At 43.4% G+C, this 26,970-nt stretch overlaps 1 protein-coding gene across 2 annotated transcripts in view; it reads left to right on the forward strand.

The window, feature by feature from the left end:
- LOC146809770 (CD209 antigen-like protein C) overlaps positions 1-26,970 on the forward strand; it is a 255,939-nt gene that overhangs the window by 131,336 nt on the left and 97,633 nt on the right. The window contains exon 1 of one of the 2 annotated variants that reach the window (XM_085616621.1): positions 2,360-2,846. The exons of the other annotated variant lie outside the window; for it this stretch is intronic. Within the exon in view, the coding sequence (XP_085472747.1) occupies positions 2,729-2,846 (118 nt within the window). The 5' untranslated portion in view covers positions 2,360-2,728. Of the gene's footprint in view, positions 1-2,359; positions 2,847-26,970 lie in introns of those variants that run through there. 2 annotated transcript variants of the gene reach the window in all.

Here is a 26,970-nt window from a genome sequence, read left to right on the forward strand (position 1 = left end):
TGCCTTTGCATTGTAATGGCATACGTGGTAAAGGCATACTCGTGGTAAAGATTTCCGTTGTAATGGCATGTCGTTGTAATTGACATCGCGTAGTAATTCTCACGTTTTAATGGCATGCGTGGTATTAGTATGCGATGTAATGACATACATCCACTCAGACTTTATAGCTAAGGACCACTCGCTGATGCTCAGACTCCATCAGGCTGGTGAAGCCGCCCATCAAAAGGGACCACAACTTGCCACAGGAGAGCAGATCTCTTGGCAGGGTAGAAGGTGGGCTGTGAGCAAGGGACTTGTTCTGCAGTCTCAGATAAGAACTGACATCCATCCATCCTTCTCAGGGCACAAGTCAGGCGTCCACCCACTTTTTTCACAGGTTGGACGCCGTCCCCACTGCCAAGAAGTTGGGCCCAACAGAAATATGTTGAACTGGTCCCGGTGTAAGACACCGAGACACGTTCAACAGCGCCTGCACGTTGTCTGCTTTCCATTCCTAGCAGCAATGTGCAGGCAACAAGGGAGCCTTTTTTTTCACCTCACGCTGGGCCAAAGTTAAGGGGCCATCCGGCCTCCTTTTGTTTGTGTGTGCTGACTGGGGGCCGCTTGGAACTTCGCACTTAAATGTAAATGCCACAGAGGGAAACAAAGGCACACATCTTGCCTTCTCTTCACAGGTACTTAAGATAGGCATGTCCCTGTATATAAATGCAGACACTGTAAGACTGTCAGATGGGTTGGTCTGTTACAGTATTTACACAAGTAATTTTAGTAGCACTATTTTATTTATTTTATAGCGCTAGGTTGTGAAGTCATGATGTCATTTGCATACTGTCTTACTTGGTCAGCCCACTTCTTTTTATAAGACTTGTGCTCTGATCCTTCCACCCACTGACACACTCATCAAATATCATTCATGGATCCACAGACCCTCATGCATTCTTATATCCAGTGAAGAACACGCATTTATTCACTCAGCAGCATCCATGCCACATTGATCAACTACGCCCCTACCCGAATCCATCTTTCAACTTACAAATGGACAAACCATGCATTCATCCATGCAACTAGGTTCACACAATCAAATATTCAACTTTTCATCAAGCATCAATATATTTGTCTACCCACACACCCATGCAATCGTTCATCTATGCACTCATTTACCATTGGTGCTACAGCCCCAAGGATGAATTCATTTCGCTACTCGCCCATATATACATTCACCTACCCACAAATATATATTCACCTTTCTGATCAAAAACATGCATCCAATCACATATATGCATCATTTCATTCCACTCCCCGATGCAGTCTATCGCCTGCATACATGCATTCACCAATCATTCCATTCACCTAAATCCATCAGGGCTTTAAGTGGGCCGGGTCTTGCCGGTGCTCAGCGCCTGCAGTTTTATAAAGCAGGTGCCGAACCGGGTCTCTATCGGGCTCTCCATTTTTGCCCTCAAGGTGAAAAAAAAATCTTTCCTCTGCAGCAGTGCCACCTTTCACTGCCTTTGATGCAACTTCAAAGAGAATAGTTACATTTCTTTCAGTCTCACCACTACAGAACTGAAGCATTTTCAATATATATGTTATACTGCGTAGCCATAGTTGTTGCTGATTATTGTTACATAAACAATAAACATTGGCAAAGCCAATAGCCCTGGCTTGTTATTGGTGTAATGTTACTTTTTGCATCAGTATTATATATCTGTATGCAATGACAGAAGCAGCAAAATACCAGTTGGGGGCCACACTATGCTAAGCACAGATTTTTAGCTTGTATAAATTTAAGACGCCCCTAATTACATCGGCCCCGCAGTGTTTTTATTCAACTTAAAGCCCTGACCCAGATAGTCATTCACTCACATTGTCAGATTCATCCATTTACACGGACGGCCTTTTTACCTATCCATATATCCTTGTATGAACCTACATCAATCCGTCCGTCCCAGCATCCATAGATCCATGTATCCACCCATCCATCGACCTGGCCAGAAATGTGGAAATATCTTGTCAGTGGCTCTTTCAGTGTTGCCATCTGTGTTTGTGTTTTTATGTATGGCATGTCTTTCTGTGCAGGGGTGTCTGTATGCTTGCTGCTCTGTGCCTTTGTAATCGTCCCTTGAAAATATGTATTGTACAAAAGAAGACGAAGGGTAAAATGCAATATATTGTCCATCGTGTTTACATATTTAGGCGACGACACCGCCCCTCCTTTATTTTCAAATTGGTACTCAAACTTTCTACCCCGGACTCCCAAAAACATTCTTTACTTTGCGAGTCTCTCCATCTTGTGAGCTCGTGTCCTAGGGTTTAGACTGGAGCAACCCTCTGGCTCCACAGCTGGCTGCTTCCGGGAGAGAGGGAAAACATGCTGTTGCATGAGGCCGTGGTTCCAAATTTCGAAATGTTTACCGAACTGCATCTCGTTACCCGGTGGTTTCCTGCATCCATTTAGCTAGCCTGGTTGTGTCATTTTCCAGCAAGGACATACCCTGGTATTTAACCGAGGTTTGGGGCTTTGGGTTCGCCTATCTGTGTCAGTTTTTCAAAAGTCCACTGAGAAGCGCCTAGTGCCGCCATGAGACACAGGAGATTTAACCTGACTTTTTAATGCGAGAGCATTTGAACTTAAGTCGTGCATCGCTTGGGAGTCGGGCAAACAGGCAGTCGGTGCGTTGCCTTTGAATGGTCATCTTTCTCTGCATTGCTGCCCAAGAGTTGAAAGATGTCGGCTCCCCCCATTTACCAGGACTTAAAGTATCAAGACAGCAACATCTACTCCATGCTAGAAGAAGTACCGCGCAAGCCGCAGCAGCCTTCCGGGAATGGGCCAACTTTACAAGGTAAGGCACGTGTGATCAGATGTCCTGCATTTCCTGCAAGCGAGCGCTGCATGAAAAATGGAAGCGCTGTGTCGTGAGAGGGGCAGAACATAGCGCAGCAGCAGATGCATAGGAGTACCTGCCGATGACAACATCGGTACGGTTTGCGCTAAATCTGGATGTGCGCAGAACGCAGACCCTCGTGCTGTGGCACATATGAGATTCTACGCTGTCTTATGTAGACTGTGCACAGGGGGTACATAATTCAGCATAAACTCCTATGGGCTCATTGACAAGCCCCTTGCGCCGCTGGCGAGTCACTTTTTATGATGCTCCGGCAGAGCAGAGTGCAGACCCGTGTCTTTTCATGGCCTCGTAGTTATGGTGTAAGGCACTGCAGCACAAGTGGCTACGTTGCCTTGCTCTGCGTCAGGGAGGCATTCCATGGGCATTGCTGTGGGTGTTCCCACGCAACACCCATGTGTTTCGACGCATTTCCAGATTTACAAGGATCTGTCCAGATTTACAAGAATGTGTAAATCTAGGAATGCGTCAAAACTGTACGCCTCCCAGGGCAGGCATAACAAGGAGAAATATCTTTGTCTCTCCTAGTTTTTCCTCTTTCTGTGTGTGCTGCCTTCTGCAACACACATAGAAAGAGGAAAACACCTCCATGGATTGTTTTTGGCAAGGAATGTGTCTCTTCATGCACGAAAACAATCCTGCCTACAACGTAGATACCTGCGCTGCCGCACGGCTGCTAATAGTGTGCAGGCTAAAAGGACAGGAATGCACTGTATCCTGCCCTTTCGATTTGACGTAGGGTAGCGTATCAAAAACCCTTGCAGTGCTGCCCTACTCCAAATCATTGTAAAGGAGGCCCCTAGTGTGGGCACAAGCTCAGGGATCACATAGGTGAGATATGTGCTTTAGGTTAAAGCATCCATGTTTGTCTTACCTTTGAACAGGAGGTGCATCTTCCCTCACAAATTCCTAGTGTAGGCACAAGCTCAGGAACAAATACGTGAGATATGTGCTTTTGGCTAAAGCAACTATGTTGCATGTTCCTATATCAGGTGATATCCCACTTGACCCCGCACTTGTGCCAAATCACGCTATTTTAGTAAATTTACCTTTGCCCTCAAACCTAAGGTTTTTGCTGTATCCCACCGCAGACACTGCCCCATTGCATACTTTATCCAGTGGTTAGCACAAAGCAGTTTTAGCACAGTGCCAGGGTCAACTTACAGAACAAAATAACTTGTGAGCTTGAAAGCTAAATCTGTGCTGCCTCCGGTGGCTTAGTGGACTAATGCATCCATTCTAGGAGCCAGTGTTTGACCTCATGGTCAGAGGTTCAAATCCCAGTAGTTCCGCTTAGCCTTTCATCCTTCTGAAATAGATAAAATGAGTTCTGTACTGTTATTCAGCGCCACAATACCCTTCAGGGTGAACATGTGATTTACAAATACACATGTGATGTTGCTGTTCTTTGGATGCTTCCTATTGCTGAGCGAAAGTGCAAACTCTTAGTATATCGGCATCTTAATTTTTTCATTTTTCATTTCTTTCTTAATTCTATATATTGGTAATATTTTGATGGCATTAAACGATTTCTAAATTAATTGAAAGCAGAACTCCTGGAACACACATTTTCTGGAGCACAGTGTTGAATGGAGACACATTTCACCTGAATGTTTTTTTCTCTATATTAAATAAACTAACTAGGAAATGAGTAATCTTAAAGGGGAATGGGAAACCGCAGAACAGTAGTGAGTAAAGGGTCATGGGCAGTTTAATAGTTAGTCAACTTCAACCCAGAACCATGAACACATTTTTAATGGATGGAAGAACGTGGGCACACACACAATCAGAAATGTACCACTTGGGGCCTGATTCCGATGTCGGACGGACCAGAGTCTAACTGTTTTTGACTGCTGGCGCTGACACATGTTTCTCTCAGATTAATGCGCTTCCTGAAGGCTTTGATTCGGTTACAGTTGGACTTAGGAGCCAGAATGCCTTTGTCGATAGATCAGTTTTTGCACGAAGCAATACACCTGAGACCTATTAATATTGTCTAACCTTTGCACATTGTTCCCTCGGTAGCAGGCCTTTTCTGGACCAGCTGCTCCCTTAAGCAAATTTCAGTGTTACTAGTCGATTTTAACCTCCCTTTTGAGATCCATTCTTTTTCTTCGGCCCCTTTAAGGTGAATTGTACAGCTCGAAATAATTAAGCAAGTATCAATTCTCTTATCCTGCCCTGCTTCTGGTTTAGCCATCCATGGGTCCTGGCATCAAAAAGAAGCATTTTTCAACCACCCCAATTCAACAATCCAAAACACCTGTTATTCTACCAAAACTGTTTTGACATATCTTCTGTAAGGTGGGCTCAAGCAATACCGTCTTTTCTGCTAGTGAGACGGCTGTTTTCAAAGAACGTTCATTATGTCATTGATACTAATTTACAGTTTGCAAATAGCCAATGTAAACACAAACATGTGTTATACAAATACATAGTACAAATGTGTATTGGGTGGTGGTATGCCAAATGTGGTTCAAGCAGAACAGCGCCACCCACAAAGCCGCCAAGTGCGTGTTGCTGTGTAAAAAGCAGGCCTCAAATGGGCGGGGTGCGCCCCGCGTCTGTGCCAGCGGGCCAGCCCCCTGAACAGTGCCTGCGACTCAGAGACGGGAAGCGGCACCTGGCTTGTCTAGGAAGGCTCGAAGGGGTCATGAGGACCCAAGGTCATAGACTGCACCCTCTTGTTGGGGGTAGTCCTGAGTTCCATGCAAGCAATGGAGGGTCTTGGAGCTGTGCGGACTCATATAGCCCTGCTATGGCCATTGCACATCTCCTCTTCCCGAGGGGAGATGCAGCTTCCTGAAACCCCTTCCTGCGGAACCAGTGGAATTTGTGAGTCTACTAAAGACCTGGGAGGGCTCAATATTTAGACAAGATTTAACATTGCCCTCCATACGATTTTAAATCATGACTCTTTTAGAGTGCAGTTTGAGTTCATGACAATAAATAACAGTTTACATGTCATAGTGTAAAGAAGAGCCGTTCACAGGTTTCTTCATAAGTAGCTTTATTTCTCTCAGCATCCCCAGCACAAAACCAGCCTCCAGTAGCCTTCAGGACTTTTCCATAACTGGCTTTCCCAAGAACTCTCACAAGAGAATTCCACCAGTGGGAAACAATCACCATGACATCTCCACAGATAGCTTCGATATATAAAATATTTCAAAGGGGTCTTCATCAGGACTAGCTGGTAGCACCATGAAGCAAAAAAGAACTGGATCAATTATTTGGGTGAAATGACCACCGGGTCCTCAGTTCACACACAATTATCCTCCTTTTAAGGATCAGTACTAGGAACACTGAGAATAATTGATAGGTCCTGATAGCGTTTGGTGCAGGGACATTTTAAGGATTTTGGGGGCCTTGGGCCAAACATATTTTTTGGGCCCCTGTTCAGAACAGCTTTAAATTTATGATCCACTTTCAGCTTTCTCATAACCTCTTTTACAAGGGTACTGACCCTACAAAGGCGAACTGGTTCAAATTCTAAATGTGTTTCCATCAAATATTCAGGGATAGTGATGTGTGTTTTTATTATTGTTATATAGCAGCAGCTCACTCATATTATTTCACATAATCGCTACAATCCACTGTCATTTAGCATATGTGAGCTCCTGTTTTGATCTAAAAGGAACTGTTTTTTTATAGAAGTTGCATGGTGTTGAAAAATATAAATGCAACATATCTCTACAAAATGTCTGTTATAGACTCCAACACATTACTTGTATTAAAAACAAATGAAAGGAAAATGGTATTTAGAATGCAAATATGTGAAGGCCAGGAAGGGCTCAATCCACCTGGCCTTCATGGATTTTTCTAGTGCCTTTGACACTGTTGATTGAGAGAAACTGTGGGATATGATGGAAAGTTTAGGAGTGGAACAAACTCTGGTGTCGCTTATCCATAGGCTATATTTTAACACCACAGTTTCCATAAGATATGGAACTCAAGGGGAAAAAACTGAGCAAATAGCTTCAACAGAGGGCATCCTGCAAGGGTGCATCCTAGCCCCCTTTTTGTTTTTAGTTTACACTAATGGCCTGGTGTCTTCCCTATTAAATACAAATCTGGATTTTCCCAAGATTGGTAGCAAATCTGTCCCCTTGTTATCTTATGCTGATGACACGGTGCAAATGGCCACGGCAGTCTTGACCCTGTGCCTCATGGGAACAGTCCAGCCTGAACTGCCAAGCCATGTCTTCCCTGGACCAGAATCAAGCATCCTAGGACCGGTTTCTGGCTATCAGCCGTCATCAGCCAGGATAGCTTGACTCCAGTGGCGTAGTGAGCACGGGACCCACGTCTGGGCATACCCTTCCCACATAGGGTGAACAGCAAAACACACAAGATGATGGACGGAATGTTGCACAATGGCAAAACATTCACCCCCAGTCACAGATCTGGGTTTAATCCATCGTTATTTTGCTCACCACGCCACCCCAGTTCAGACATGGCCATATGCAAATCAGTCTTGACCCTGTGCCTCATGGGAACAGTCCAGCCCGAACTGCCAAGCCATGTCTTCCCTGGACCGGAATCAAGCATCCTAGGACCGGTTTTTGGCTATCAGCCGTCATCAGCCAGGATAGCTTGACTCCAGTGGCGTAGTGAGCACGGGACCCACGTCTGGGCATACCCTTCCCACATAGGGTGAACAGCAAAACACACAAGATGATGGACGGAATGTTGCACAATGGCAAAACATTCACCCCCAGTCACAGATCTGGGTTTAATCCATCGTTATTTTGCTCACCACACCACCCCAGTTCAGACATGGCCATATGCAAATCAGTCTTGACCCTGTGCCTCATGGGAACAGTCCAGCCCGAACTGCCAAGCCATGTCTTCCCTGGACCGGAATCAAGCATCCTAGGACCGGTTTCTGGCTATCAGAGAAGTGGAGAAGTGTGGCTCACTGGTTAGAGTAGGCAGACCTGGAAGCAGAGGTCAGCCTGGGACCAGGGTTCAATTCCCGGCTCGGCTGGGTCTTGAGTCCATAAATTGTCCATGGACTCGATAATTCTCGCTCCAGTGCATACTCGATTCATGGGTTCACACTCTGCGACTCTGGGCAATAGCTTGCTTAATCTCCACAAGGGCCCCTCGCGGCGGGATGCCTGGCTTTCACCTTGTGAATGCCCTGCTGGGTTATCTCACAGGGGAATACCAGGACGGGTTCCCTAAGCAAGTGCTTAGAGACCGGTTGGTGATTTGCGCTATATAAATATCTGTACATTTACATGGCCATGTCTGAACTGGGGTGGCAGAGTGGGCTAAAGAACGGTGATGGATTAAACCCAGATCAGTTGACTGGGGGTGAGTGCTTGCAATGTTCAACACTCCGTCCATCATTTCCTTTGGTTATCACAAAATGTATGCCACCAGCACAGACACTGGGCTGCCCTCCTGCTGCTGACTGAAACTCGCAGCGGAGGAGGCCCAACAATAGGCATCCTGTCACAGGGAGGTGTCACCACCTTCCAGACAGGATTTAGTGTATTGGAGCTGGGTGGGTGCACTCTTAGAGTGCTTTGAAGTCCTGCACAGGGGGAGCAGTAGACTCCTCTGTGCATATGCCAGCTCAAACCGGTTCAGGGGCTACCTGTCCCTGCTCTGGCACGATACTGGACAAAGGGAAGTGGGTGTAACCACCCCCTACCCTGACCCTCCTAGAGGAGTGGTCATAGAGCTAGTCCCTCCCCTATCTTCACTATAAGATAGCAAGCTTTGCCATTGCAAAACAGATAACCCTGGACGACGCTCTACAAAGAAGAATCCTGGCCCTTTGACGTTCCACTACCTTTGGAAGACAGAAGAATCTCCCTTGGAGTCAAGGAGCGACTCCCCTGCTTGGCAGGCACCAAAAACCTTAATCAACGATTGCAAACTTTCCCGCTCCCGGCGGAGTTTGAAGTCCCTGCTGCCCCAAATGTAGATTTCCTAACTTCTTGATGGCCATTGTAAGTCCCCAGCAAAGCTGTGGCGAGTGGACAGCACGAGTGACGAGGACAAGCAATTCCGGGCGACCGTGCACTATTGTTGAGTGAAATCCCTTAACAACGTTCTAGGAACTTGTTCTTTGGACCATTTGTGGCCCAAGCCTCCAGCAGATTTTGCAGTGAAAATCAGAGGCCTACCCCGTCCCGAGTGACCGTGGGCTCCTGTGAAGCATTTCCTGAAGAGGCATCTTTGCAATCACTTGCCCATTGGCTAGTGGGTCCCCCGAAGACTTTCTTATCACCTCAAAGGGCTCCCCTGGTTGCACCAGGCCTGCCCTCACTCACCTTTGCTGGGTGAGTCCCTCAGACCTTGCTGGTCTGCCCCATCGACTTTCTTCAATCTACACAAGACTTGCAGTTGTCAAGGCTTGTTGGCTCCAATTCAATTGCCGCCAGTGCCATCAGCTGCAGACGTCATGGGACACTCCGAATCCAGCTGTTGGTCATCGTCGATTTTTCCTGGATCTCGTGAGCGAAGAGTCAAAACACCATCGATGACCTGAAATCATGCGACATCTGTGGTCATCCATCTTCCTGGCCACCAGTCACTGGCAAGTGATTCTGAACACTGTCCCTTCAATTTTCAGGTCTTCTGGGTCTTGAATCCACCTTCGGATTCCACCGGACACTTCTTTAGTCGCCACAAGCAGCAAGTCTTCTTTGGTCTCCATAGAAAACAGCGACTCGACCCAACACCAAAAGCCCCTATGCACCCGGCTTCCCTGGGTGAGGTAACTCGTGCACTCCGGTGCCCTAGTGTGTGTTTGCCCTCGAAGTACTAACCTTGTAAGTGCCTTGCTTGTAGACTTCCTCGAAGTACCCTAGAACTTTAAAAATCAAACCGCGACTTGCTCCATTGTAATCAATAGAGAACCCGCAGCTGTGTTCACACACTGCACACGTCTCCCGTGGGCCTGTTACTTACCTGCTAACACTGCAGTAGTGAAGCCCCAGCGATTTCCCCAGGCCCTAGGCCTTGTCATTTTGCAAGTCGACATTGTTATACCATTTTGTTTTAGTATATGGTCTGGTACGCCCCTAGGGCTCCAGCCATATTTTTGCATAATTTATTGTGAAACGTTGACATTTGAATGTGTACCTGGCTTCTAATCTCATAAATAGATTAGTAGAGTGTGTCTAGTAATAAATACATATATATTTGATATATATACCTGTGTGGTGCCCTTTCATTTGGTAATTCAAGAGATTATAAGGTAAAACAAGCTGCATTACATTCCTCTGAGACTTAGCCTGAAGGCTGCTCTCCACAGCTACCACTAGGATAGCTTTCTTTAAAAGGTTGTCTTAACCCTATCTACCATAAGAGTCGAATTGGACTGGTGCAAGGTGGCCACTATAACTAGTGACTAGCATATGCCAGGCCAACTTCTCACACGGACCCACTTGTGACAGCAAGAGCTCACCATACAACCAGGGCAGTGAATAGGCTTTTTCATTTTGCCTGCAAATTAGGTCCTAAGCCTGTGAGGGAAATCCTTACTCTTTGTAAGGCCAAATGCCTTTTGATTACAACATTTGGCGCAGGGGTGTGGGGGCATCACAATACACACCAGTTACAAGCAGTGGAAAAGAAATTCACTAAAAGGCTTATAATGATTCCTAATAGTGCCCCTAACCACCTATGTCATGATGAACTCGGTCTAGAACAGTTGGAAGACAGTATAGCTGGTTCCCCTCTACTATTATGGGCGAAAATGTGGCTTACCGAAGAACTAATGTTCTCACGAGAAATTATAAAATACTGTCAAAGCTTGGCCAACTCTGTCCAAAATACCATGGCATCACTTCTTGAAAGACAAATATCATGAAATAGGACTTGGGCACTTCTATGATAGCCCTAAAAGTATTCCATTGAACGCCAAAGTTATCATCAAAGAGGCATTGCATTCAAGGGGAAACACGATTTATCTTCATCAAGATGAAATCGGCCTGATGTATTTGTCCCCTGCCCCACTGCAATATTATCCAACATTCACCCCTCTCTTGCAGACTAAATTTGACCTAACTAGATACCGGTTAGGTACTGTGCATTTTTTACTGTTGTTTCCACGCCAGTGTGGTTGGGTGAATGATCTCTCTTTTATCCATGTGACAACCTCACAAGTCAAAGTACTGTACACTTTATATAAAACTGCAAGGAGTAGATTTATAATTTCATTGTTAAAGAAAATTCGCCCTTGTACATATGTTGATGGTTTTAAATATTTACAATTATTGGCCACCCTGACATTTCTAGTGCAATAGCCAGTTATATAAAAGTATCATTGGCCATTAAGAAAATATATGAATTAGAACACATTGAGCTGTCCCAGTGAAACTGTTGCATGTAAAGAGTCGTATGACCCTGGTCTTTTGAGATTTGTTTTTAATATATCGGCTAGATGGCTTTTACATATTGTGATAATATCTTTGCAAATCTGGATTGGTGCTATGATTTGTCGCCAGATGCTGAATTTTATGAATTGTGCTCATTTGAAGGCTATGGTTTTTAAGTAATCCAGAAACCTTTGAGGTCTACTTGCTATAAAGTGTTAAAAATAAAGATTTCCCTTTTGTATTGTTCAAAGACTCCTGTAGTGAAATCATATACAATATACAGTGGACCAAAGAGAAGAGATATTAGGAACTGAAGCACCACGAAATTGAAATGTATTGTTATTTTATTAAAAAATACCTATATCAAAGATTGTTTACAATATTGTATCCATTAAAAACACTTTAAATAGACATTTAATAGACATTTACATAAAATAGACATTTACATAAAATAGACATTTACATAAAAGACAAGCATTGATAATAGTATTTGTTCACAATGATTCTATTAGCAATTATTGTCGATAATCATGAGCATTATATGAAATCAAACATTGAATAAAACAAATTAAAATGAAGAAAAAAAAAATTGTGTCCTCTTGTCGACGCGTTTCGGTGTAATTTATGGTAAGTAACACCTTCTTCAGGACCCACAACTTAAGTGTAAAAAACTGCTCTCTATATCAAATATGATCAATCTATGAAAAAAGGATACATACAATTAGATTACTTCCGCGTGCTCAGAATGACATTTTTCTTTGGTTCAATATAATTGATGACAATGATTTCACACAAGGTAGATACACTCAAATGTCAATGTTGAGCGTAAGAGTATAGTCTCTAAAGGTGAACTAGTAATATTACAATATTGGAAGTGGGTAAACGTATGCCTACTATTACTACACCCCGTCTTGCCACTCAATTATTGCAATCATCAGTGAGAGATGATCTCAAAACCAGATATCTCTTGGAATATGTCACACCATTGACTTTAAAATAAGAATATAAGAATGTAAGGATTACTCTATTGTATTTATGGTAATCCCATTGTATATCTCAACCCTTTATCCTGTATTCCTCCAATTCATGTATATAAAGGTATCATGGATATAGTTAGAGTTTAGACTCATCCCATACTCATTGATGTACTTACATAGGGGATATAACTTCTTAATTCTTATCCTTTGCGGACCAATAGAGGATATCAATTTACTCCGTCCTATTTAGGCAAACCAATAAATATTATACAACAAGATTTTCTTATTTTTTATTTAATCATAATAATCGGTATATCTAAACCTATTGTTTAATCAACTACTTTTAGATCTTAACTCACCCGCAGTCTTACATTTATTTCCTCTCTGTTTGCTAATCGATTCTTTGCATATTCGATATGTGGTTAGTAGAGGGTATCGAGTTCATAAGCCCTATTGAATCAAAGAGTATGCGCACTAGTATTAATATACATAGAACACTACGGGCCTATTCACTAAAAGTTTTTTTTAATGAATTGACTCACCGTGCAAAAACAGATTTGTATTTTATATTATTTTTAGTCTCCCTTTTAATGTCGAAAGCTTCCGGTACGTATTATCACTTTTTCTGATACCGGTGATACTGACTGCCTTTGTTCAATTCAAGTCAATTCCTAAAATTAATAAAAATAAATAACTTGCTGTAAAGCCCACCAGAAATACACTTTATCCTATGTATTGACAGTATTTATGGATCCCTCATGTGATGTTTTTAATGTGCTGAATGTTTTACTTATTTGTATTCTTTTATGGCTGCTTAAGCCGAATAAAGATTTATTGATGATGATGGTATTTACAATGATGCAAGTTTGCAAATTATTCAAGGTCATGAGGGCAGGTTTGTGTGGAAATCAGAGCCAGATCTTTTAGGGGGACACCTGAAAGGCTGGGGCCATAGGCCAGAGCCCACTTTGCCCATGCCTTAAAACCATGCCTAAGAACATCTGATTTGGTGGTCTTTCACTCAATTTGTTGCCTCCCTCATTCAATTTGTCTGACCTTGTTTTTGCTGGTTAGGACTCTGCACACGTTGCCAGTGCTACAGTGCTTGTGCTCTCTCCCCTAAAACATGATAATATTGGCTCATCCCCAATTGGCATATTTGATTTACTTGTAAGTCCCTAGTAAAGTACACTACATATATTCACTGAAAAATCCACAGGTTTCAGGGAGGTTATAGTTAGTTGGACATTTCACTCTTACAAAACCAGAGAAATTCGGCCGTTATAGTTAGTTGAGCTAACTATAACTCGTGCCCCCACAATGAACTGCTGATGACGTCCCATATTACATCATTCATGACATGGTCAGTGACATCACTGATGACATATCGACATCACTGATGACATCATCCACAGACTGCGTGTTTCTGTAAAGTTTAAATATGTTTTTATATATATATATATATATATATATATATATATATATATATTACTGCTCCCTTCGCACCTTCATCCGAGTCACTCACGGTCGGGTGCTATAAGTGCGGCGGTGCCTGCCGCATAACATTATCGCTCCAAAATTCTCTAATGGTAAAGAATTAAGCACTCACGGGTAGCGTGTCAACGGGACTTTATTCTCAGAACAGACGCGTTTCGGCGATCTGCCTTCCTCGGTGTTCACAGCACACCGTAAAACGCCATTATTTATGTCTCTCAATGCATCATGAATTTAAACATAGAAAGAGGACAGCGTTAATGTGCATAGATAATATGGCGCCATTTTGTAATGTGTTCAAAATCAAGTATATGAGTAAATAAACATATACACATGCATACTGGTTAAGTACAAATTAATCATAATCATCAAAATTGTCAAAATTAACAAACTTGATAAAGGCATATTGCCACATGTACCAGTACATCAATATTTTGAACATTGATTCTGCGTAAGTATTAGTTCATAAAGCCATATATTGGCTTACGCATTATGGCGCTTACTCTACTACACAAAATCAAGCCGTGTATCGGCATGGCAATCAATCAAGCCGTGAATCGGCCTTACTGTCCAACTATATTCTACAAAAGCAGAGAAGTAATTGAGAAAGGCAATGTTAAAAACTCACCATAGTGGTCATGGCCCCACCAAAGTCCACATATTTACATTGATATCATTGTTACCATAAACAGCTCTGTACTAGGATCCCAAGTGTACCGATAATTCCTCATTACTATTCAAGCCGCGAGGGAACTTGGTTTGTAAGTCTATAATGTAGCGTGATTCTAACCTGCGTAGCTTTTTGAGACGATCCCCTCCTCTGATGTTATCTGGAATATAGTCAAGGCCAAAAAACTGTAAAAAGTTTTTACTGTTAGGATGTTTGTCATCATAATGCCTTGCTACTGGATATGAGGCGTCACTCTTCAATATTGCTCTCCTGTGCTCCAATATTCGAATTTTTAATGAATGAATGGTGCTGCCTATATACAGCAATCCACACGGGCAGACGAGGCAATAGACTGCGTAAGATGTGCTACAGGTTAGAAACTTGGGGATAGGTTTTTTAAGATTTACATCGGCCGAAACGCGTCTGTTCTGAGAATAAAGTCCCGTTGACACGCTACCCGTGAGTGCTTAATTCTTTACCATTAGAGAATTTTGGAGCGATAATATATATATATAGACTGACCGCTGCGCGAACGCTACGCTGTGCTTTTAAAATTACTGATGCTGCTAGAATTAATGTGTGTAAAGTGTATTTTAAACTGTCTTTTTTGAATTGTCATTGAATCCCTCTGCCTGCTCACCCCACTGACCGCATTGCCTGCATTTAAAAATTAATTACACCACTCACCATTTGGGTGTTTGCTTCGTTTGCTCCCCTTCGCGATCTCGATCCCGATCGCCATTTTGGGAGTAGGGCTGAGACGCCCAAGACGTTCCGGGGCTGCGCTCTAGTTGACACGAGCACCGCCCGGCAAACGGTATTTAGGGGCCAGTTGGTCTGCAGGCGGTCAATAGACTGACCGCTGCGCGAACGCTACGCTGTGCTTTTAAAATTACTGATGCTGCTAGAATTAATGTGTGTAAAGTGTATTTTAAACTGTCTTTTTTTGAATTGTCATTGAATCCCTCTGCCTGCTCACCCCACTGACCGCATTGCCTGCATTTAAAAATTAATTACACCACTCACCATTTGGGTGTTTGCTTCGTTTGCTCCCCTTCGCGATCTCGATCCCGATCGCCATTTTGGGAGTAGGGCTGAGACGCCCAAGACGTTCCGGGGCTGCGCTCTAGTTGATACGAGCACCGCCCACCACACGTTACTTAACGGCCATTATGGTCGCGCGCAGCGTACGCGCGCAGCGTCGCGCCGGAGGTGCGCCAGAGGTAAGCCCGTTTGCGCCCGTTCGCGCACGGAACGCGACGGACGCGGAAACCGCTGCCCCTGTGCCCATGGGTGTGGTAAGCTATTCCCGTGAGGAACTCCTAAGTCTACAACCCAGCGCTAAGACTTTACCCTCACCTGGGCTACACAACATTAGTAGATGCCCAGAAACATTGTCATGTGGCCTACTAAATGTCAGATCACTGTGCAAACACCATGAGGAAATTGTGCTTCTCATTGAGTCAGAACATATTGACATACTCTTTATGACTGAGACATGGACCAGAGCTGATAGCTCAGTGGATCTGGGCCTAGCCTGTCCTTCAGGATATAAAATCAAACACAAACCCCGGGTGGGAGCCAGGGGAGGTGGAGTTGGCATTATCTTTAGAGACACTTTATGTCTCTCTCAGATTGACGTCAAGGCCATCTCGGGGCATGAACTACTGGGTTTTTCCCTAAACAGTCCAGGAGGAGCTTTATATTCTGGATTGCTGTGCTATAGACCCCCGGCTGGCTCCTTGTCAGAGGTAACAGAGCTCATCGACCTGATCTATGACCTATCCAACTCCCATAACAGACTCTTGGTATTGGGAGACTTCAACCTATGGCCAGATGGTCCAATGGATTCTGCTTTCAAAGATTTGGAGCAGGCCTGTAGTAATGTACAGCTGAAACAGCTAGTTACCCTGCCTACTCACTCAAAAGGTCATACCTTAGATATGATTTTTGCGGATACAGAGAATGTAGCTCTTCGGAAAATCCTATCCCAATGCTGGACAGATCACGCATCGGTTCACTTTACCCTTTCTCTTTCCGCCGACTCCATGAAGAAAGGTAGCCTAGGCACTACTAGGGTGGGTAGACAGTGGTCCAAGCTTGTGAAGCAGTCCCCCCTGCCGGCCTTGCTGCCGTCGGGCTTCTCGTTAGGAGTCAACGTGGACGCTAGCTATGAGATGCTTAGCCAGCAAATTGTGGCTTCACTAGATTCACTAGCTCCTTTTCGCAAAATCAGAGATAGACCCACTCGTGCAATGCCTTGGTTCTCAGAGGAACTGCTCCAATCTAAACTCCAGTGCAAGAGGACGGAGCGTGCTTGGAGGAAACAGTACCGGGATTCAGACAGAGCTTGCTATAAGCGAACTTTGGCAACTTATAAAGCACAGATCAGACGTGCCAAAGCTAAATTCCTAGAGGACTCCCTATTGTCGGCAGCAAATAAATCCCAGGCGCTGTTCAAAATTGTTAAAGATCTCTCACACCCTACCTGTGTCGCTAATGATGTCCCTGCATCTCAATTTTTATGCGACTCATTGGCACAGGCTTTTGAGCAGAAGATTGCTACCATCCTAAGCAATCTTGATACTTCATCAAGCTCTGGCACTCAGCCTTTGCTCACCTCTACCTTGACATCGGATAGGGAGGGTGATGCTGGCTCAGCACGCCTTAATTGTTTCCCGGTACCATGCTTTGAGGAATTTAGTGCTCTGGCCGCCAGCGTCTCTTCTGGCTCTCCCCTTGATCCACTTCCTCATAAATTTTGGAAGCTTTTCCGGACAGAACTCTTCTTGCCATTATTCGCGACCTGCTGCCAATCCCTCAGGTCTGCGCGAGTACCGGATTGCTGGAAGTTGGCAGTGGTGTCTCCTCTCCTCAAAAAGGAAACCTTGGATCCTTCCTGCCCTGCCAATTATAGGCCCATTTCCCTTCTCCCCTTTCCAATCAAAATCTTGGAGAAATGGGCCACAAAACATCTTTCCTGCTTTCTGGAGAGTAATGCCTGTCTGGATGTGGCTCAATTTGGATTTAGACCAGCCCATGGGACAGAGTCAGCATTAGTGACCGTGCTCGATGACCTCAGGACGCGTGCCGACCAAGGTCGGGCAGCCTTTTTAGTGCTGCTAGATATGTCGGCCGCGTTCGATACGGTCAGCCATGTGATCTTACTCAGGAGGCTGGAGGAAGTGGGGGTGACTGGCTTGGCCCTGGACTGGCTGACGTCTTATCTGGATAATAGACACCAGGTAGTGGCCCTTCCTCCGTTCAAATCAGCCATCAGAAGCGTTGGTCAGGGTGTGCCTCAAGGGTCAGCCATTAGCCCTATCCTTTTTAATCTTTACCTCCGCCCCCTGATTAAGCTGATAAAATCTTTCGGCATTGCAGTTACTAACTATGCGGACGACACCCAACTTATCTTCTCGTTTGAGGGTAAGGAGGCGGTGTCACAAGAGACCTTCCATCGCTGCATGACCTCTACGGCAGACTGGCTGTGCCACAACTCTCTGCAATTTAATAGCTCTAAAACTGAGGTCCTATACTGCCCATCTGGCAGCACCCCGAGGCCTTTTCCATCGAACTTCTGGCCTTCATCCTTCCAGGGCACCAGTTTACCAACGAATTGTGTGCGGAACTTGGGAGTCTATTTTGGCTCCAACCTTCAACTGGATGTTTCTGTTAATAAAACAGTGGCCACATGCATGGCCTTGCTTCGCACGTTAAGGAAAATCTTGCCTTTTCTTCCAGCGCAGGCAAGACCAGAGGTAGTGCGGAGTACCATCCTAAGTAGACTTGACTACTGTAACGCACTACTTCTGGGAGCCCCGGTGACCCTGGTGGGTAAACTTCAACGCGTGCAGAATTTGGCGGCTAAACTGGCTCTGTCACGCCAGCGCGCGGACTCCTCCACTACTGCGCTCAAGGACCTCCATTGGTTACCTGTCCCTCAGCGGATTGAATTTAAAGCCCTCTGCTTGGTGTTTAAAGCTCTTCATGAACAAGGCCCTTTTCCCTTACAGAAAATGTTCTCGTGGTATGTCCCGCGTAGGTCTCTCCGCTCCGCCACGGCATGTCTGGTTGTAGTTCCAAAAATCTTAAGGACTCGTTTGGGAGGCAGGTCCTTTCGATTCACAGCAGCAAGGCTGTGGAACTCTCAGCCGTTTGCACTGAGGAGTACGGGCGATTTCCCCTCCTTCAAAAAAGCCCTGAAAACTCACCTTTTCCCAAGAGCGGCGTAATTTTTCTTATACAGTGGATCGTTTCTTTTCATGCAGGCTTCTTTCTCCATCAGTCTAAGCGCCAGGATGCCCTTTGGGTGACAGTCATTGCGCTATATAAGTATATCTATACATACATACATACATATATATATATATATCAAAAGTTGCCTGTGACAGGAGTGACCAAAGAGGAAGGTAAGTAATTGCCACTTCTTTAATGGAGCGAGTAGGGGGAATACAGCAAAACTGCCACGCAAACATTTAGTCCTCCCCAACGCGTTTTGTGCCAGAGCGCACTTAATCATGGGTTCATGGCTTTTGCTCAGTGCAGGCAGCGACAGTTCAACCAGGCACCGTTTCAAATTTCTTATCTTGCGCCCCAATGGGCGTGGCCACCCCTGTGGCCTCTGGTAGATGTAGTGCCTTCGTTTCTCCTCTAATGAGTCGCCGTGCATTAAGTGCACTCTGGCACGAAATGCATTGGGGAGGACTAAATGTTTGCATGGCAGTTTGCTGTATTCAATTTCTGATTTGGAGTGTTGACAGCCAATTAGAATACAGCTCGTGCACGGCAGGGTCCGCCCTGGGTGCGGGGAGGGTGTGCGGATCCTCCGAGGCCATAGATATATCGATGATTTTGCTTTTGATTTTCTCAGCAACTACTGAACAGATTTACACCATTTAAGCAAAAGGCACGAGTCTGAACTGAGGACTACCTCTTTGCCAAATTTGGTGTAATTCTGTTCAGCAGTTCGGGCTGTAGCTGCGTCAACAGGTCCTATGGGAAAATGCAAGGGGAAAACGCGTTTTGGGACCCCCCTTTTTTCTCGGCCCCCGCTTGACAAATCACCGTGAAATGTTCAGGATAGGACGCGGACCGGAGCTGGCCAAAAGTTTAGAAAATTTCGTGAAGATTCGTCAATCGGCGCCAACGTTGTTCCAAATAGAATGTTGCGGATTTCCTATGGAAAATAGGTCCTAACTATATCTGCCTACTGGGTGTGTGTGTGTGTGTGTGTATGTATGTATATATATATATATATATATATATATATATATATATATATATATATATATATATATATATATATATCCAGTACTCGTCCAACGATCCGTGTGCTAGGAAAGGACGAGGCGAACCCAAATTCAGTGCTTTCAAAGTTTTATTTTGTGCCCTGCACCGCCGCCATTACGCGTTTCAGCCCTCTGGGGGCCTTGGTCACATGATACATCACATGGTTCTTACTACACCATTTAAAGTGACAGTGCGCGGGAAGGACAGGCAAACACTTCCGTGTCTAAATCATAGACACTGAAAACATTTCAGCAAAATGCTGCGTAAAGCGCTTTCAGATTTTCCAATACAAATTGTTGAATTCCAATTTGATACACCTCTATGTGCAAAGTAACGCCATGTGCAAAATAACGCAAGTTTTTGGTCTAAATACCAGACACTCATGACAAATAAATAAATATACTTATTAAAAGTCATACAAGGTTAAACAGGGTTAAAAACAAGGTTGTATAAACACTCACATTTTATAAAAAAATCCTAAGACACATTATAAAATGGGTTAAAACCATCTGTAAGTGAACCTTTGAAAATGAGTAACAGAGATTGAAAGGGAAACATTTTAGGTACAATACCCTACTCCCATATTGATATCATTGAATCGTAACAATACCAAAACATATATTTCCAATTTCATGTTATGTCGATTGTACTGGTACCCAGTTAACACCTTGTTAAAATTGTTAGAAACTTACTAGACAATTATTCAAAACTGCCCCTGTGGGCTATTGCACTTAGCGAGTACTGAAAGCACATAAAGTTTGCTTTCTGCCCGGTGTCACCCTCCAATCGTGTCAATAACCTATTGTGCAAAATTGTGCTTAAATAGAATAAAATAAATATAAAAAAAGAATATTGTGGTTTCATAGGTTAAAAAAGAGCTTGCAGCTTAAATGTTTGAGGATAGCAGGATTGAATATCAAATAATTAAAAAAATCATAAGTGAGTAAAAAATCCTCACTAGAATTCAATCCATTTGGAATCTTGCTATCTAACTCAATTATGAATCTAGTTTCCAGTTTTCTTAACAGAGAATCCCGGTTCCCACCTCTTCTTAGGGGAGGAACTGAGTCAATTAGGAAGTATCGTAGCTCACTAGATCTCCTTGCATGTACTTCATCAAAGTGGCGCGCTACTGGATATGTGGGATCACCATGATTAATAGCTCGGATGTGCTGTAAAATTCTTTTATGTGCCTGCAGTCTTGTGCTACCCACATAGCGTAGTCCACATGGGCACTCAAGCACATAAATGACAAACTCTGTTTTACAGGTGAGTTTCTTATCAATTTTCATGATCCTGTTATTCAATGGAGTAGTATATTCTGTTTTGTTCACTCCATGTTTACATGCTTTGCAACTAGTACATTTGATAAAACCTTCGCTAGTCGATAACCACGTCGTGTTTTCAGTCAACTCCGGGCTGCTCTTAACTAGGGAATCACTCATGGAGCGTGCCTTTCTGAAGGTCAAATTAGGTGACCGAGAAAGTGTGTCGCCCAGGACCAAGTCACTTTTGACCAACGCCCAATTACTAGTAATAATCCTCCTTATAGTGTGTTGTTGTTGGCTATAAGTTAGGATTAATCTGGGTGGTTCTGAGATCCCTGGTTCAGTGATTGGAACAATAGACAATTTAATGGCCAATGCCTGTGTTCTACCCTGATTGTTGGCTTTAGACATGGCTGTGTCTATCATTCTAGTGGTATATCCCCGTCTGAGAAATCTTGCTCGGCATTCAGACTGTGCCCTCAAACAGTCTGAATCAATAGTGCACACTCTTCTGATACGCAACATCTCACCAAAGGGAATACTGTGGATCAGGTGTGCAGGGTGGTGACTTGAAGCATGTAAAAGAGAGTTACCAGCAGCCGCCTTCCTATGGAGTCTAGAATGCAAATGATTGTCAAGGATAAAAAGTTCAACATCTAAGAAACAAATGCTGTCACAACTGATTTGACCAGAAAATTTCAGATTTAAGTTATTCTCGTTAATGTCATCAATAAATTGGAGAGCCCCAATCTCCGGGACCTTCCAAATAATTAGAAGGTCATCAATGTACCTATACCGGCATACTATATGGTTGAGAATAATTTCTTCAAATGATGACTTGAGGACCTGTTCCTCCCAAAGTCCCATATGCAGACAGGCGTAACTTGGGGAGAAACAGGCCCCCATTGCCATGCCCCTTATCTGCTGGTAGACCTGTCTTTGAAATAAAAAGAAATTATTCTCTAGGCACATAGAGATGATTGACATTAACATTTTGTTGTGTTCAACGAAACAAATAGAGCGTTTGCTTTAGTAATACTCAACAGCCTTAAGTCCGTCTCTGTGGTTAATACTGATATACAGTGAAGAGACATCAAGGGAAATAAGCAAATAGTCATCATGCCACACAACATCCTCCAATTTGCGCAGAAGGTCACCTGTATCGAGAATGAATGAGGGTAAATGTCTCTCAAATTCTTGTAGAAAAAAGTCAACATATTTACTCGCATTCTCTAAGATACTATTGCGGGCTCATATGATTGGCCTCCCTGGTGGCAATAGGGCATTCTTGTGAACCTTTGGTATGAAATAAAGTACTGGCATGACTGGATGGTCATTCTTAAGAAAATGGAATTCGTCCGATGTTAAGAACCCCTTGCTTTTCCATGCCAGTAAGTTCGAATAAAACATATTCCAAAAGGCTTTGACCAGAACCATGTCGCTCCTTCTGTAACAATTGGTCACATTCAATTGACTAAAGGCTTCCGCCATGTACATACTGCGTGGCCAGAGAACGATGTTGCCACCCTTGTCAGATTGTCTGATAATGATGCCCTTGTTGTCCTGAAGTTTCTTCATCAGAAGATAATACTGATTGTCCTGGGCAGTGTACTTTCTTTTGATGGCCCCTTGTCTTTTATACAAAGTTTTTAATTCCTGTACAACCTTATCATGAAATAGATCAATGTTGTCTCTAATCATGATGGGGCAAAATGTTGATTTGGGTTTAAAAGATGTTAACGCCCCAACATCTTGCCTTGCTATTTCTTGGCTGAATGATGACATTGAGTTACCAGCCTCTTGTTGTAGGTCATACATATCCCGCATCAAATCCACATCGCCCACCGTTAATGCTGAAGAGGTTTTACCAAGAACTTCAACCTGTCTGTTTCTGGCGGGCTGCATTAGATGAAACTTACGTAGTTTTAATTTGCGTACAAATTTGAACACATCGATGCGGCATTCTGCGTAATTAAAATCACTCCTGGGACTAAAGGACAAGCCTAAGGACAATGTAGATGTCTCATTTTTAGTCAAGGAGATGTTAGAGAGATTGATAATGGTCTGGTCATCACTGTTTTCAACTATTTGCGAACCCACTGTTTCTTTGCTTTTCTGTTGTAATATTGTTTGCCTGCGTTGTTTGCATTTTTGTCGTCTTTCCCTTCTTTTGATGTTGCATCTGAGTCGTCCTTGACATTTTGGACACGTGGACGCAGGGTTTGTCTTCTGTCCTGGCGCAGGCAGTCCACCTCCTGCGCCAAGGAAAACTTTTGAAACCCCTCGTGAGTTAGTTGTCGGATTCACTATCGATAGCCGAGCTCAAGTCCGAGATTGAAGTGGATGGTATCGGTTCTTTAGAAGCGCCACTGGGAACTGACATTGGTAAAATCACCTTTTTGTTTTTTGCTTTTACGCTATAATCTCTTCCTCACGTGCAAGCCGGCCCAACATATCCTCTCTGTATTTGGTGATAAGGGCTGTTACCTCTACTTTGTTGATTTCAATGTTAAGTAAGTCAATCTCACTCTGAATTGCTTCACGGTCACTCTCTGCATACTTCACAAGGAGAACAAACAATCTGCGTGAGGATTCCATATATATATATATGGTGCTGAGGTGTGGGGGTACACCAAAAGTAGCGGCATCCAAACAGAAGAAAACAGATTTTGCAGGAAGGTTTTGGGGGCACAAATATCTTCACCCACCTACATATGCCACAAAGAGTTAAACCTGCACTATGTTGAGGATTTTATTAAATCTCGGCCAGCTTTATTCTGGCTGAAGATATGGCAAAACCCGACAGCAATTTTAACACAGGAAATAATCAGTGATTGCCTCAAGTGCGATAGGGGCTGGTCTATACCATGGCTGAATGCTGTAAAAGAAAGTCTATCTAGTGTAGATTTAGAACACCCCTTTTTCCATCATCATAACGCAGAGAGCACGAACATTAAGACAGTGAGAGAGCTATTATATGACTCATTCCGAAGGGACAGAGAACGCTCAGAGTTTCCCAAATCATCAATAAGCAGATATATCTCCATCTCGTCCTGCCCGGGCTATAATAAAGTCTCCCCACAGGATTATCTGAAAAGGAATATTGGAAGATGGAACAGGAGCATTCTCTTTCGCCTTAGGGATGGGAGCATAAAATATTCTCTCTGCTTTCCACTTGGTTTTAATAAAAATCTTGAACATCTGCCCTGCCCTTGTGGAAATGGTCTAAAACAAACAACTTTACACAAAACAGTATTTTATCCCTTACTTCAGGACACATGCTATTATTGACCATAAAATGGCATACACTGAAATATTACGGCTAGGAAGTGATGCGATGATTATCAGAGCAAGCTCATTTTTGCATTCTGCGATACGCTCACGGAATACGATGATTACTATATAGACTGTGTTCCTCTGTTGTCCTTGTCTACTTATGGCCATCGTCAGGCTGTTATATGCCTAGTATATTTACTGAAACTGTTTACATTTAATTATCAGTTTGTACAAATTCCCCTGACCTTGACTACATGTATAGACAAGTTTTAATTATTTTAATATTGAGGTGATAACTTGCATTGATATTTCTATCTTATGCTTCCGATTGCTGCTTGCACAAAATGACACAGTTGTTGATGCTTACATGTCACCCACATCGAATATATTCGCACTTTACTTGTCTCCCTTGCACTTTTTGCCCATACCTGCATTTAATACTATGGAAATGACCTTGTTTTTATCATTGTTTTATGCTGTATTTTATATCATTTTGGTGGTGATGAACTGTACTTTTATGGATATTTTATCCGAATAAAGACCATTTGACTGATATATATATATATATATATATATATATATATATATATATATATATATATAGAATAAAAAATACAAATATTTAATAGTAAACATTAAAAAATAAAAACATATTACAATGTTGAATACATATGGCAAATACCTACAAGTATTATTATAAATAAACTACAACAATATTTCCATACAAATAAACAATTTCATTTAACTAGTATTTATTAACAAAAATATATTAATATATACATTTAATTTACTTACTTACCACCCTATATCTGCACGAAACTCACAATCTGCACCTAACACTTAACTAAAACCGAAAATTATATACACTAATAATATAAATATGTAGTAACAAACCAATTATCTATCACCGCTTATATTTGCATTGGTGTTGGAGGCCTTAGAGGTATGGATAAGAGAGGACCCCATATTCAGAGGACTGAAATGGAGATTAGACTGGGTACATAAAATTTCGCTATATGCAGATGATATCCTATTATACATAGCGACTCCAAGGGCCACTCTACGTAGGAACCTGCAAATATTTGAGCTCTATCAAAAATACTCTGGGTATACAATTAATTGGGAGAATTCAGTGCTGTATGTGCTCTCAGGAGTTCCATTGGTCCTACCTAGAGGGTGAGCGATACCCGTAGTGAGAGATGGGTTTAAATATTTGGGCATATATGTTACCAGTGACCACAACGCTTTCTACTATCGAAATTTAGAGCCCCGCTCTGCCGCCTGCATAGTGACGGGCAACATTGGAGATCACTCCCAATGTCTCTTTTGGGTAGTACTTCAGTCTTTAAAATGATGGCCCTGCCGCGCTTCCTTTATGTACCGCATAACTCCCCCGACCCGATCCCTCCAGCATACTTTCAAACTATTGAAACAGCTGTGCAATCACTCCTGTGGGCTGGCGGGCCCCCAAAGATTCCCCTGCAGAAGCTAACAAGGGGGCGGTACGATGGTGGAGTGGCACTCCCAGCTTTGCGGATGGACTATTGGGTGGCTCAGCTGACTGTGGTTAACCATTGGGTGCACTATCCTCAGGATGACCACGCCTATAAAATGGATTGACATAACATGCAACCAGGATGATACTTAAGGGCTATTTATGGAGGCGACATGGTGGATTCCTTTCTCAAGCCAACCTCAACTACACTGCAGGTTTGTAAAGAGGCGTTCACAGCACTCGGGTGGAGATGTATACTCACATAAATGGCACCATTATGGGATTCTGCGCGTTTAGGACTCTTGGCAAATCAAAGCGGTTTTAAGAGGTGGGACTTGATTGGCCTCTCAAGGTTTGGAGACCTGTGGGTTTGGGGAGACATAAAACCATTTGTGACACTACAACAAGAATATCAGCTAGCACGTTTGGAATCCTTCAGATACCTGCAAGTTAAACATGCACTGAGGGCAGTGTTGAGAAAGGGAGAGGAACTTCAGGACTCCTCCCTTTAGAAGCTAGGTTATTGGATGATCGTCTGGGGAAGAAGGCTACATCAGTGATTTATCGTAAGCTCATGAATAATTCTCCAGATCTCTTGCTCGCCCTCCGTGCCCGCTGGGATCAATACCTAGGCCAGATAGAGGATGAGGATTGGTTGGATGCCCTAGCCTCACCCAAGGAGGTGCCCAGCCGCTCATGTTTTAGGTTGATACAATTAAAAGTAGTCCACAGATCATACCTATCCCGTACAATGCTGACAAAAAATGGGTAAAGTTGACTCTCCGAGCTGTACCCGGAGGTGTAAGCAAGAGGGCACCATTCTCCACATACTATGGGATTTTCCAGACATTTAGGTATATTGGGAGGGAGTTATCTCCTGTATGTGAGAGGTTCACTCTTTAAATACACTGAAGTCGGCATGGTGGTGTCTCCCGAATATTTGGAGCGAAACCAATCTTACAAGCAAAGAGTGTCTCTGGGTGACACTGGGATTTATAGTGGCTAAACGTAATTTTGCTGGAACATGGAGCGCTCTAACGGCCCCTAGGTTGATTAATTGGAAAAGTGATATAGACTGGTGTATGGTGTCTGAAAAAAACATATATGAAAGTACCGGCTGCCCAGACAAATTGTCAAAAATTTGGGGGAGGTGGAACGAGTATCGAGGTATGATACGCATACCAATAACCCCATCAAGACAATGGAATCAGTCAGTAAATATTTAAATGATGGGGGTTTTGAAGAAATGA

This window comes from Triturus cristatus, chromosome 7 (genome assembly GCF_964204655.1).
Source record: "Triturus cristatus chromosome 7, aTriCri1.1, whole genome shotgun sequence".
NCBI lineage: Eukaryota > Metazoa > Chordata > Amphibia > Caudata > Salamandridae > Triturus > Triturus cristatus.